The sequence below is a fragment of the Populus nigra genome, chromosome 6 (genome assembly GCF_951802175.1).
Source record: "Populus nigra chromosome 6, ddPopNigr1.1, whole genome shotgun sequence".
Taxonomy (NCBI): Eukaryota; Viridiplantae; Streptophyta; class Magnoliopsida; order Malpighiales; family Salicaceae; genus Populus; species Populus nigra.
In genome coordinates this window covers 21,228,678-21,243,917 of record NC_084857.1, presented here as the reverse complement: position 1 = coordinate 21,243,917, position 15,240 = coordinate 21,228,678, and the positions used below count along the sequence as shown (strand labels likewise).

Here is a 15,240-nt window from a genome sequence, read left to right as displayed (position 1 = left end):
TGACCAAATTAACTCTTAAAAATTACAATTCAACCCACAGACTTTAATTTCTTAGAACTAAGCCCTTGATAAATTCAATAAAACCTTGAAAAAAAATCTAATTGAGCCCTTAAACATATAATTTTAAATTTCTATCCTCAAGTTGAATTTTTTTTATCAACAGGGCCTTCATCAATAAAAAATATACTGTTAAATTTTTTAATTTTACATTCTTGATTCTCCTCGAACAATCTTTGGCAATTCTCTCGGTATTTAAATATACTCTTCTTACTAGTAAATTTTTTGATATTCTTCCAACATATTTTTAATTTTTTTTTGTATTTTCTCTTTCCTTTTTTTTTTTGTTTATGTGGGGCCAAAAGAAAAGACTAACAACAATAATCTTTTAAGTTTAGTACTTATAGTGAGCTGTTGGATTTTTACAGGACAATTTTATAGGTTCCATGGTTCTCAATCTTTTTAAGTTTGATATGACAATAATAAGGTATGAATATATATGGTCGAAATGAACTGTCCTATATTTTTCTTACTAATGCTTGCATTTGCAATTCATGAAGAAAAAATACGGAATATGTGTGTCTATATTCTTTTATTCCTAGATATAATTATTCACAATCACAACCATTTGGCAAACACGCATTCTGTCCGCCAAGTGGTCCCGAAGCTTTTAACCTATTTGATCAGCACGATTAAAACAAGTCTTGCGGGATGGCTTACTAAGCAAAGTGGTCCCGAAGCTTTTAACCTATACAAAAACTCGTTGCCATAGGACAATAATTTGTAGTTTTGTCGGACAAGATGAGCACGCTTAATGAAATGTAACAAATATTCCAAATCTATGCACTCGTTCAACACATGAACAAGAAGGTGAAATAATGAGAATGTCATAACCATATTTTTTGACCTTTTTTATTTTTTTGAAAACCAAAACAATTGCAAAATACAACAAAAAAAAAATCCAAAAAAGAACTTGATATATGTGTTTTATTTTCGATATTTCCATGTCTTCCTAAAAGAATTCAAAACTCAAAATTTTGTTTCCAACATGTTCAGCTACTAACAAGCCCATTTTAAAATTATTGATTAATTTTTTAACTCAATCAAGGAATGTGCGTCCTCGGTTGTGTATAACGGATTCAACCTATTCGGGTCATTTGTTGCTTCTTATTCTTGTTGGGCAGTTATACTCACGGTTTACAACTTGCCACCAGGGATACGTATGAGATCAGAGTTCATGTTTTTATATACGGACATACTCACTCCTAACAATTTGTATCGAGATAACAATAGTGTTTGTGTTAAGAGATCGACTTGTAGTGAGTTTGAAATCGAGTATGATGGTAAATTAGAAGGGGTCGTTGAATTATTGCAATATCATAGCGAGCATAATAAAGTATTTTTTATTTAAATGTTATTGGTATGACACTATTAATAGAGAAATCAGAGTAGATTCCCACTATGTTCTGATCAAAATTAACTCAAATGCTAGACTTCGCAACGTAAATAATGTCTTTGTTATTGTCAACTAATGCCAGCAAATTTATTACACATACACCCCTTCCTTTAGAAAGAATCATTCAATAGTTGATTGATTATCTGTTTTAAAAACAAAACTCAAGGGTCGTGTCGAGGTTGTTTAAGATGAAACGAAGAAACAAGTGTGGGAGATGATGTCTTTCAAGTTAATAAGTTGGTTGAACCATATCGAGTTGCTCCATCGATTGACTTAAAAAAAAATTAAATTTTCATGTCTTCGATAATAGTTTTGTTGATGTTGAAGCTAAGGAGTTAGTTGTTGTTCTAATCTCTAGCAGAAAGTACAAGTCGATTAAAATGATGATAACAATGTTATCAAAGTTGAAAATTTCAATGGAGCTAATGCTGATTCAATTGAAGAAGAAGATAATTTTGACTAACTATTAGAACATAAAAGTGTAATGTAATTTTTTATAATCTAATATTTATGGATGAAATTATGTACAAAGAAATATTTATTTTATAATTTTTATGTGAACTGTTGTTATTGTATTGTGCGTGCCACTTTCAATTTAAATATTTGCAGAAAGGATATACAGTGAATGCAAACAAAATCTATCATTCTTTCAATGCACACCGGGGACTCAAATCTATGCGCTATGCGCATTCTTTCAACTCATCAATAAAATATGAGTTGTTTTTAAAACATTACATTAATCATTTTAAAAAGTTAGTGGGAATAAAATAATTGTAGTGAATTTAGCAATACTTATCTTAAAATAAGATGAGAAATATTTATTATTTTTTTCGAGAATGAGATGATGAAATATTTTAATTGATGGAATCTTGTAAACCATTAAGCACGAGTAAATAAAGTGGTCCAAAAGGTCAAAACCTAAACGACAACTCTTTGCCGCAGGACTATAATTTGTAATTGATGAAAAATAAACTACAAATGCATGCACTCTTTCAACACGTAATCCAAATGTTGCACTCTTTCAACACATGAACTAGAAGACAAAATATTAGGATAACTAATTAATACTGATCTCAACAATGAAGATCACTAAACTTCTATCAAATCAATAAATTTTTAGATGTAATTTTTTTTGACAATTTATAAAATAGTTTTTCGTGCAAGAAAATAGGAATAATGTTTTTAAAAAATTATTAATTAAAAAATCATCATTTTATACTAGGACCGATTATGGGCTTCACAGCTTGAATTTTATCTTGAATTTTATTTGGAAGGTTAATTAGTAGTTTTAATTGAAGTTATTTATAGTGTAGACTATTTTGTTTATTTTCGAGTTGTCAGGCTCACCAATTATTACACTATTAATGATTAAAACAATTGTCGTTTCAAAAGAATATAGTTTATTTATTTATATTTAAAAGATTTAAATTTTAAGTTAATTGATAGGATCAATTATATAACCTATAAAGCACGAGTAAAACACTTTGTTGGGATAAATCAAGTAAGCAAGAGGCAAGAGCTCAAAACCTATACTACACTCTTTGCTAAAGGACTATAATTTGTAGTTTTGTCGAAGGTCGGCACGAGTAAAATACTATTGGGATGATTGAATCGGGAAGGATTCATTGTGACCACAGGAGGTGTTGATAGATTGAATCGGCAAGATCACCAAGTATGAAGGTGATAATAGTTTTTTATCAACTTTCTTTTTGTCCAATGTCCGAACCCTTCTGTGAATGCTCATGCGTCCCAGTTGGCGTCAACAGTGACAAGCACTTGGCTCCCAATGTCGACCCTGTTCTTGTGATGTTTGAACCAGATGCATAGAGAGCACCTAAAATGGTGTCAGAATGATATTGATCAGCAATATTATCTGCTGCAAATCCAGTATGAGGGAGTTCGATTGCGTACTATCATGTGTTGGGCATAAATAAAACTAAAATAAATAAGAAGCTTTTTAGCTTTGGCTTTTCCTTAGTTTTCATGGCATCTCCATATTTATACTTCGTTTGTTGCTTGATCTTGTCACTAGAAAATCATCTGGTTGCTACATCATTGGTTGATATCATCTAAATGTTCGGAACCAAATGTCAATTTTCATGGCTTTTGTTTTTTGCATATTTTAGTGGGTTTTTAGGTCCTACTAGAAAACTATTTTCTAAAACAACACACTCTAAGAGCGCGGTTTAACTTCGACCCCGTCCAAAATTCAGTTCCATTGCACATATGAAATTTGCCATGCGGCGAAAATAAGGGGTGTGGAAATTGAGAAAGGCAAAATCCCATATTGTCGTGCCCGTCAATGTAGTATTTCCACACTCCCGTAGAAATTGAAAAGGCAAACAATATAGATGGTGGATAGTATTGTTTAGCGTGGGGTAAGTAAGAGAGTTTTTTATTTTATTTTAAAAATGATTTAAAAAAATTGTTTTTTTATTTGTTTTAAATTAATTTTTTTATATTTTTAAATTGTTTTGATATGCTATATGAAAAATAAATTTTTAAAAAATTAAAAAAATATTATTACAATATATTATCAAATAAAAATTACTTTAAAAAATTATTATTATCACAGTAACACACCTCCAAACTAGCTCACTCCTCAAATCAACCACACCAGCGAAAGGCCGAAGAGGAATAGTTTACTTTAGCTGATCAAATTTAGGCCAGGCCAAAAAAATGAAAACGTTTCACAAATTTCCAAATTCTTGAAAAAAAAATCTAATTTAGTTTAGACTTTTTAATACTGATATAGTTTTAACTAGTTAAATGTCCCGCGCAATGCCGCGGGTCAATTATTTTTTGCATTTCAAAAAAAGTTAAGATCTAAAAGTGTTAGGTTTTTTTGCAAAGTTATACCAAAGCGTCTTAAGTTTGGTTGAAACGTTTGATCCAAAAGTAATGTTTATAATATTAATAATAACATTAAACTTGGGTTAACCCGTAGCATAAAAGTGTCTGGACTGCAATACCAGACCCAATAGCATTGGACGTGGGTCTGGCTGCAAGGTTATGTCATAAAAATATGATAATTAAATAGATTAGTTAAAAAGAAAAAAACAAAGAAAAAAAACTAACAGGAAGAAAAAAACTAATGAAGAAAAAGAAAAAAAATATAAATTAACTGGGTTAACCTTTCAAATCAGGTTAACCCGTCATACCTTGAATTCGCATCGTGAAATTTTGATAATTAAAAAGAAAAAAAAATTAATGGGTTAACTCAGAATTAACTGGGCTAACTTATCAAACTAGGTTAGCCTGTCAAATCCGGAATCCTTGTCATGAAAGTTTGATAACTAAATAGAAAAAAATTTAACATTAACAATTTAAATTAAACAAAAAAAATTAATTAAAAAGAAAAAAAACAAAAGGCATCAGCCTTTTCACTGTGGACTGCACTGTGCAGTCCACAGTCAAAGGCATAAAACAACAAAAAAACAAAAAAGAAAAACTAAAGGCATCAGTCGAGAACTACTTAGAAAAAAATTTAATATTAATAAACTAAATTAATTAAAAAGAAAAAATAAAAGAAAAAAAATCTCTAAGAAGAAGAAAAAACTAAATAGAAAGAAATTTAACATTAACAAACTAAACTAAACGAAAAAAAATTAAAAAGAAAAAAAAACAAAAAAAAATTACAGGTTAACTCGTCAAATTAGGTTAACCTGTTAAACCCGGGATTCGTGTCATGAATGTCTGGTAACTAAATAAAAAAAAGTGAAAATTAACAAACTGAACCAAAAAAAAATTAATTAAAAAGGAAAAAAATCTGGGTTAACTCGTCAAACCATGTTGACCCGTTAAACCCAGGATCTGTGTCATGAAAGTCTGATAACTAAGTAAAAAAAAAATTTAACATTAACAAACTAAATTAAACAAAAACAATTTATGAAAATAAAAAAACAAAAAAAATTGACGGTCAACCCATAATTAACTGGGTTCACCTGTGAAACCAGGTTAACCCGTGAAACTCGGGATATGTGTCATGAAAGTTTGATAACTAAATAGAAAAAAAAATAGCATTAACAAACTAAACTAAATGAAAAAAATTAATTAAAAAGAAAAAAAAAATTTTCTGGGTTAAGTTGTTAAACCAGGTTAACCCGTTAAATCCGGAAAACGTGTCATGAAAGTCTGATAACTAAATAAACAAAATTTAATATTAATAAACAAAATTAAATTAAACAAAAAATTTTGTTAAAAGAAAAAAACAAAGAAAGAAGCAAAAAAATAATCCCGAAAGGCATAAAAAAAAGCTAAAAAAAATGAGACAACTTAAAAAAAACTTAAAGCATCAGTGTTTTACTGTGGACTGCACTGTACAGTCCACAATAAAACACTAATCCCTTTTAGTATATGTTACAATTAATTAAAAAGAAAAAAAGCAAAAAACAAATTTCAGGTTAACTCGTGAAACCCAGGATCCGTGTCATGAAAATCTGATAACTAAATAAAAAATTTAACATTAACAAAAAAAATTAAGCAAAAAAAATTCATTAAAAAAAACACAAAGAAAAAAGCAAAAAAAAAACCCATAAAGGCTAGAAAACGAAAAAAAAAACAAAAAACAAAAAAAAAAACAAAGAAAAAACAAAAAACAAAAAAAAACAAAAAAGAAGAAGAAAAAAACAGCTCAACATTTCACTGTGGACTTGCACAATGAAACATTGAGCAGTTTTAGTTTATTGTCAATTAACAAACTAAACTAAACGAAAAAAATTAATTAAAAAGAAAAATAATTTCGGGTTAACTCGCCAAACCAGGTTAACCCGTTAAACCCGGGATCCGTGTCATGAAAGTTTGATAACTAAATAAAAAAATTAACATTAACAAACTAAATTAAATTAAAAAAATTATTAAAAGAAAAAAACAAAAAAAAATTGACGGCCTGTGAAACCAGGTTAACCTGTGAAACCTGAAATATGTGTCATGAAAGTCTAATAACTAAATAGAAAGAAATTTAATATTAACAAACTAAAGTAAATGAAAAAAATTAATTAAAAAGAAAAAAAAGCAAAAAAAAATTTCTGTGTTAACTCGTCAAACCATGTTAACCTGTTAAACTCGGGATCCGTGTCATAAAAGTCTGATAACTGAATAAAAAAAATTTAACATTAACAAAATAAAAAAATTATTAAAACAAAAAAAAAACAAAAAAAAGCAAAAAAAACCCTAAAAGTGTAAAAAAAACGAAAAAAAAACAGCTCATCTTTTTCTAAATAGAAAGAAATTTAACATTAACAAACTAAAGTAAACGAAAAAATTAATTAAAAAGAAAGAAAAAACAAAAAAAAATCTAGGTTAACTCGTCAAACCATATTAACCTATTAAACCCGGGATCCGTGTCATGAAAGTCTGATAACTGAATAAAAAAAATTTAACATTAACAAAAAAAAATTATTAAAAGAAAAAAAAACCCTAAAAGTGTAAAATAAAAAAGAAAAAAAAACCGTCATGAAAGTCTAAGAACTAAATAGAAATAAATTTAACATTAACAAACTAAAGTAAATGAAAAAATTAATTAAAAAGAAAAAAAAGCAAAAAAAAATTTCTAGGTTAACTCGTCAAACCATGTTAACCTGTTAAACCTGGGATCTGTGTCATGAAAGACTGATAACTGAATAAAAAAAGTAAAAAAATTATTAAAACAAAAAAAACAAAAAAAAAACCCTAAAAGTGTAAAAAAAAAATGAAAAAAAAACCAGCTCATCTTTTTCTAAATAGAAAGAAATTTAACATTAACAAACTAAAATAAACGAAAAAAATTAATTAAAAAAAAAAAAAACAAAAAAAATTCTAGGTTAACTCGTCAAGCCATGTTAACCTGTTAAACCCGGGATCTGTGTCATGAAAGCTCATCTTTTACTGTGGACTGCACAACAAATTAAAGTAAACAAAAAAAATTAATTAAAAAGAAAAAAAAAGAAAAAAAAAATTTCTGGGTTAACTCGTCAAACCATGTTAACCTGTTAAAGCCAGGATCCGTGTCATGAACGTCTGATAACTAAATAAAAAAAATTTAACATTAACAAAATAAAAAAATTATAAAAACAAAAAAAACAAAAAAAAGAAAAAAAAACCCCTAAAAGTGTAAAAAAAATGAAAAAAAAACCAGCTCATCTTTTTCTAAATAGAAAGAAATTTAACATTAACAAACTAAAGTAAACGAAAAAAATTAATTAAAAAGAAAAAAAAAACAAAAAAAATTCTAGGTTAACTCGTCAAACCATGTTAATCTATTAAACCCGGGATCCGTGTCATGAAAGTCTGATAACTGAATAAAAAAAATTTAACATTAACAAAAAAAATTATTAAAAGAAAAAAAACCCTAAAAGTGTAAAAAAAAAAAAAAAACAGCTCATATTTTACTGTGGACTGCACTGTGCAGTCCACAGTCTTTTACTGAGCCCTTTTAGTTATATCTTAATTTATATATTGGTCAATTAATCAATTTTAACAAATATTGAAAATTTATTAAAATCGACATATTTTGATGTCCACAAACCTTCTTCCACTCGGTTCCTTTTGCGAGAAATGAACAAGTCCTTAACCTCTCCAAATTTAATGAAGGATCTTCTTAGGGGTTGATACTGAAGCTATCAAGGAAATCTTTCAAAGTATATCTTCACAGATTCAAAACGTGGTTATGATTGGTATTGGTAGGTGAAAGCTGATTGGAATCTAGGGTCTTAGATAGGGGTGGTAATATGGTGCTAAGGATAAGGGTTTGAAAGAAGTTGCTGCTGTAGTTTCAAAGAAGTTGTTGCTGTTGGAGAGGTCTCGTACAAGCTGCTGCTGCTGGCGTGGGAGTGGCTGTTGCTGCCGTGGATGGGGATGCTGCTGCTACAATGATTTAGTGAGTATAATGCCATCAAATAATCATCTCAACTCAAGAGGTTAAATTATTAGGAGGTTCTAAAAATAATTTTATATTACTCTTAACATACCTTCTCAAGTGAAAGTCTTTTGACCTTAAAACCTGCATAAGTCCACATTACGTTGTGTGTAATTTTTTATCAATTAAAAAGGAGATGGTGAGATTCGAACTCATAACTACTATGAAGAAAGCTCTGATATCATATAAAAAAATCATCTCAACCTAATAACTTAAGCTATTAAATGAGATCCCAATAATAATTGTATATTACTCTCTAACAAATGATAATAAGGATTTTAGTGAGCATGCTCGTTCACGAACATGTTTTGAAATGATAGAGGTTGTTTTGCAGATCGGGACAGTGGAATGAATTGGTTTTTTTCGCTGGTTTTTTTTTTTGGCAGACCGGGGTAGGAGACGATTCATCTCTAAATTATGGCTTATATATCAACAGATAACTATTAAGTAGGATCTGAGTCATTAATTGAAAAAAATATTGTTACCATATGCTACCTAATTATCATTACCAAACACAAGAAATCAACCATCTCATGCTCACCTATTTCATTATCTCATTCATTTTTGGTTCCTTTGATCGTGTAAGCTCTTAAGATGTAGCCAGATTATTTTTTTAAACAATAATGTATCTACAATTTGGAATATAACTTGGATTGGTTTTGGATTCGATTCTATTGCGAGCATGCATATTTTTTAGCTTGATGTTTTACATTGATTTAAGAAATATGTTTATATTTGTTGTGTTATAGATTGACAAATGTGCGATTATTGCTTGCATTTTAGTTGCATTGATCAATAGTTTTTTTTTAGAAATTCTAGATAAAGGACTGGTTGCGTAAAGGAAATATATTAACACCTCTAACATGTCATACCTGAGGTAAGCTGCATCATTTTTTATTTGTTTGTTATGGTTTGATGAAGTCTATCTCTACTGACTTACTATGACAAGTCTGCTACAATAAACGAATCCTAATTTTCTAGGCCAGGAACTTTGTTTGGTAAGGTGAAATATCATCAATTATTGTTGAGGCTTCTATGAAGGGAAAACTGGAAATCTGTTTTTTGGTTGTCGCGTCATTCTCAAATAATATTTCAGATAAAATTCCTTGCAGTTTTTTTATCTTATATTAGAAATGAATGAATTGTATTGCTACTAGTAATATTTTTGATATTGACCTCATACAAATTTTTTATCCTTATATTAAAGGTGAGTAATAGGTAAATTACTATCTCTAATAATAATTTTGGTACTAACTCTTTTGTAGGTTTTTTTATCCTTTATATCAAAAGTGAATAATATATGTTTTTTTTTTGCCTAAATAAGTTTTTAATATTTTTTAAATTAAGGCCAAAATCATTTGAAATTTTACAAACTTGTTGTGAAATCCATGTAATAGTTTTTAAAACATGTTTAAGTATTGAATTTTTTTTATTATAAAAATGCTCAAATATTTTTTGAGGATTTTTGGCTATATACCAAAAAATTCTTATATTTTTTAAAAACAAATATTATTTTTTAGATGATTTATTTGGCAAAACCCTTTTTTTATTTATGTAAAACTACCAAAATAAGTTTAAGGACGTGTTTTCTAAACACACGTTTAAGCCAAAAATTCCTTTATTAAAAAGGTTGAAAACCAAACAGGGCCTTGGACATCTAACTCGAATTTGACCAAATCAGGTTGACCTGAAATCTTTAATTCGATCATAAATCGATCCGAAAATAACTAGTTTGACCCAGGAAAAAAAACCAAAACCAAAACCAAAACCAAAACTCAAAATAGATTAAACTTGCAAAAAAAACATAAAAACACAAGATTTTTGTTTGTTAAAAACGAATCAAAACCCAGAAAACTCAAGAACAAGAAGAACATTAAAAGTAAACACAACAATGTGAATTTCAAATCTGACTATATACAACGAAATCTAAGGCATAGGCATGATGAGAATCATTCACCAAATCATAATCAAGCTTCCAACATCAACGATTATCACTGAATAATCACAATTTGGTCAAAATATGTTTCGGTACAAAAACAAAACTCTACAATTAAAACAAAAACAAAACAATTATTGAAGCAAACTAACCTAGATTATTAATTAATGGACCAAATTTAGAATACTTGGACATGTAATCTCATTTTAGCTTGACAACTTGAATTTGATTTTGAAGATTTAATTAGTAGTTTTAATTGAAGTTATCCATAGAGTAGACTATTTGTGTGGGTTTTGTTCAATTTTATACATGGTGTTTATTTTCAAGTTGTCAAGTTCACCAATTATTACACGATAAATGAGGGAAGTCGATTGCCTATTATCATGTTTGAACCGGAACTATTATCTACTGCAATCCTGTATGAAGGATCTCGACTGCCTACTATCATGTGGTGGGCATAAATAGAACTTAAATAAATAAGAAGCTTTTTAGCTTTGGCTTTTCCTTAATTTTCATGTTGTCTCCACACACACACAAACTTCGTTTGTTGCTTGATATTGTCACTAGAAAATCATCTGGTTCTTACAATCAATTGAAAATTGTATGGGATTCAAACTTACTCAATTTCACACTTATTTATACTTAATTTTTATCAAATGGAATGAGAGTTGTGAGATTCAAACTTGTGATCACTTGATCAACAAGACTATGATACAATATCAAAAAATCATCTCAACCTAAAAGTTTAAACTGTGAGGTAAGACCCCAAAAGCTTAATTTTGTATGTACATGCTATTTTTTTTCTTGCCTATTTTAGTGGGTTTTTTTGGGGCCCACATAAACAAAAAATAAAAAAAAGGCGGGAAAAAAGACAAAATATAAAAAATCAAAAGAAATGTTGGAGGAAAATAAAAAAAATATCAATTGAAAAAAACATACTAGAATGCCCAAGAAATTTCCAAAAGACTATTTAGGGAAAATTAAAATTGGATTTGACAACATATCTTTGACTAATGAGGTCTTCCTATGAACAAAGAAAATTCAATTTAAGAAGGAAAATTCAAGCTTGGATTTTTAAGGACTCAGTTGAAAAATTTTTAAAGGTTTAATTGAATTAAATGAGGGTTTAATTACAAGAAAATTAACCCTTTGAAGTTAATTTAGGCTCTAAATAGAAGAAATAAAAGTTGGAGTTAAATTGCAATTTTAAAAGTTAAATAAATCAAATCAAGTGCTTAATTGCATAAATTTCAAAGTATGATGGGCAATTAGGGATCTAATTGAACAAATCAAAACTAAGGACCAACTTTTAAGACACACATGACTTCAAGTTTGAAATTAATGAAATTAGGGTCAAATTGAGGATAATTGAACGTTTGATGGTCATCTGGCGGTCCAATTAAACAAATCAGCAACCAAGGACCAATTTGTAAAAGACACTTAAATTTGGGGCTGGCAATTAAGTTTGACAGAGGTGAAATTGCTTAAAATTAAGGGTTCATGATGCAATTACGAGTGAAATTAAAAGAAACTGGAAGAATAGAGATTAAATTGAAGTTTGCCAAATCCCAAATTAAAACCCTAATTTGTAGGGTTAAGCTTAGACAATGTGTCGTTCAGTTACTATGTAACTATTGGATTGTTTCTTATTATTTAAATGCAATGTTTTAAGTGTATTAACATGATATTATTGCCTTAATATGTTAAGTGTACACTTTAGTTTGATTTGAAATTTTCCAAATATGGTAGCAAGTTTATGAATTTTTTTCTTTGTTGGTTGATGCATGTTTTTGGGTTTCTGAGTTTTTGAGTTTTGTTTGGTTCTTGTTAAAGGTTTAGGAAGATATTTTGAATCTAAATTGCATGAATACATAGACTGTTTTAAGTTGACAGCTTTAAAGCTTAGAATCTTTTGCATGATTTTGATGATTTATTGTTTTTATTAGTTTTTTTTATTCAAGTATATTTGGTTACGATAATATGCATTGTTGACAATGTATGTTGGGTTTTTAGGCAATCTTCGTTGATGTTCTTTATGTTGATTGGAAGAATATTGTTTTGGGTGCTAGTTTTAGGTCTCATTTTGATTCAATTTTGGTTTCTGCAAGTTCATATCATTATTAGTAAATAATCTAGGGTTTTCATGAATTAATAACATGTTTTTATGGGTTTTAATCTTAGGATTTTAATTTTAAACCGAAACTCATTTTTGACAAAATAATTATAATGTTTGATTAATAATTGAAGCAAAATAATACTTAATTCTTGATCTATGCTTAATTGCGAATAAAATCTTGCATTTTATTGCTTGAAATTTGATCTAGTTTGATGTTCATATTGCTGGGTTTAAGTTTGAGTGTCCTCGTGTTTTTTTTTTTTGTGTTTTGAGCTGTTTTGTTTAAGAAAATAATTAGCTTTTATGTTTTTGTAGTGAATTTAGCAGTACCTATCTTAAAATAAGATGAGAAATATTTATTATTTTCTTCGAGAATGAGATGAGGAAATATTTTAATTGATGGAATCTTATATACTATTAAGCACGAGTAAATAAAGTGGTCCAAAAGCCCAAAACCTGAACGACAACTCTTTGCCGCAGGACTATAATTTTTTTAAGTTCATTGATCAGATCAATTATAACATTTTAAGCAAGCGGTGCCAGCGAAAAGAGCTCAAAATCTATACGACAACTCCTTGCCATAGGACTATAATTTCTACTCAGCACGAGTAAAACACTATTGTGGGATAAATCAAGTAAGCAAGAGGCAAGAGCTCAAAACCTATACGACAACTCTTTGCTAAAGGACTATAATTTGTAGTTTTGTCGAAGGTCGGCACGAGTAAAACACTATCATTTATATTTTTGTGGAATTTTTTAATTAATTGTAACAAATAATCCAAATGCTTGCTCCATATAAATATATGCTCTCCATGCGTTGTTTCAACACAAGATCAAGAAGACACAATATTGAGATAACTAATACTCATATTCAAAAAATATGGAGATCACTAAATTTCTAGGGTTCTCCTTCCTTCTCTTTGCCTTCGCAGCAACTTCATTTCCTGAGGCCGTTCATGCCAAAGATGCTGCAGCAGTGCTCGATGTCTTCGGTAATGAGGTGCAAGCTGGTGCTCGTTATATAATCGTAGCCCCCTCGAATGACAATACAACAACTCTTGCGGTCACTGCGACTGGCAAGATCATATGCAATTCAGATGTTATACTTTCCACTTTGAACGAGAGCCTCCCAATAACATTTTCACCAGCTATAAAATCCAACGATGGTGTCATCCGTGAAGGTTCTTATCTAAATGTGAACTTTGATGCACCCATGTGTCTGATGTGGGGCGTGACAACGATGTGGATGGTTGAATTGAGTCCAACAACGGAAGGATACATTCTGACCACCGGAGGTGTTGATAGATTGAATCGGTTTAAGATCACCAAGTATGAAGGTGATAATAGTTTTTATCAGCTTTCTTTTTGTCCAATGTCCGAACCCTTCTGTGAATGCTCATGCGTCCCAGTTGGCGTCAACAGTGACAAGCACTTGGCTCCCAATGTCGGCCCTCTTCTTGTGATGTTCGAACCAGATGCATATTGATATTATCTGCTGCAATTCTGTATGAGGGAGTTCGATTGCCTACTATCATGTGTTGGGCATAAATAAAACTAAAATGAATAAGAAGCTTTTTAGCTTTGGCTTTTCCTTAGTTTTCATGGCGTCTTCATATTTATACTTCGTTTGTTGCTTGATCTTGTTACTAGAAAATCATCTGGTTGCTACAATCATTGATTGATATCATCTAAATGTTCGGAACCAAAGGTCAGTACAGGCTATTTTTTTTTGGCATATTTTAGTGGGTTTTAGGTCCTATTTATAAATTGGCCTAGAAAGTGATAATAGTTATTTTCAATAGGAAAGGGTATCTGACAAAAATAGGTTCGAAATAAAGAATATGAGTTACCACTATTTTTTTATTTCTCAAGTGTGATTGGTCAATTAATCAATTTTAACGAATATCTGAAATTTATTAAAATCGACATATTTGGATGTCCACAAACCTTCTCCCACTCGGTTCCTTTTGCGAGAAATGAACAAGTCCTTAACCTCTCCAAATTTAATGAAGGATCTTCTTAGGGATTGATACTGAAGCTAGCAAGGAAATCTTTCAAAGTATATCTTCACAGATTAAAAACATAGGTTGGTAGGTGAAAGCTGATCTTTTTGTGAAGGTCGGAATCTAGGGTCTTAGATAGGGGTGGTAATATGGTGGTGATGAGGATAATGGTTTGAAAGAAGTTTCTGCTGTAGTTTCAAAGAAGCTGCTGCTGTTGGAGAGGTCTGCTACAAGCTGCTGCTGCTGGCGTCGAAGGGGCTGTAGCTGCCGTGGAAGGGGATGCTGCTGCTACAATGATTTTTGTGAGTATAATGCTAAATAAGCATTTCAACCCAAAAAGTTAAAGATGTTAGATCCAAGAATAATTTTATATTATTCTCTGATATATTTTTTTAAATAAAATTATTAGGGCTTAAAACTTGTATATGTCTATACTAACTTGTGCTTTATTTTTTATCAAATAAAATATAAATAATGAGATTCAAACTTATAATTATTTGAGTAGATTAATGATAGGATCCGTTGGTCTTGTTTTGCAGACCGGGTCAGTACTATCCGAGTCATCAGTCATGAAAATATTGTTACAATCTACTACCTAATTATCATTACCAAACACAAGAAATAAACCATCTCATGCTCACCTACTTTATCACCTGTGACCTTGACCGTACTTGTAAGCTCTTATGATGTAGCTTGATTAATTTTTTGAAACAGTAATGCATCTACAATTTGGAACTTGGATTGGTTTTGGATTCGATTCTACTGAGAGCATGAATATTTTTTGGCTCGATGATTTACATTGTTTCAAGAAATAGGTTTATATTTGTTGCGTTGTAG

General features: G+C 29.7%; 1 protein-coding gene across 1 annotated transcript; it reads left to right on the top strand.

Annotated features, from left to right (window-relative positions):
• The first annotated feature begins 13,235 nt into the window (after positions 1–13,235).
• Positions 13,236–13,995, top strand: LOC133695674 (wound-responsive protein GWIN3-like). Its single transcript, XM_062117597.1, has one exon. The coding sequence runs from the start codon at positions 13,281–13,283 to the stop codon at positions 13,884–13,886; it is 606 nt and encodes a 201-aa protein (XP_061973581.1). The 5' UTR covers positions 13,236–13,280; the 3' UTR covers positions 13,887–13,995.
• Positions 13,996–15,240: the final 1,245 nt, after the last annotated feature.

Bases quoted from the DNA above. Each gene is read 5' to 3' on its own strand.
- LOC133695674 (XM_062117597.1), top strand. From the start codon at position 13,281: ATGGAGATCACTAAATTTCTAGGGTTCTCCTTCCTTCTCTTTGCCTTC.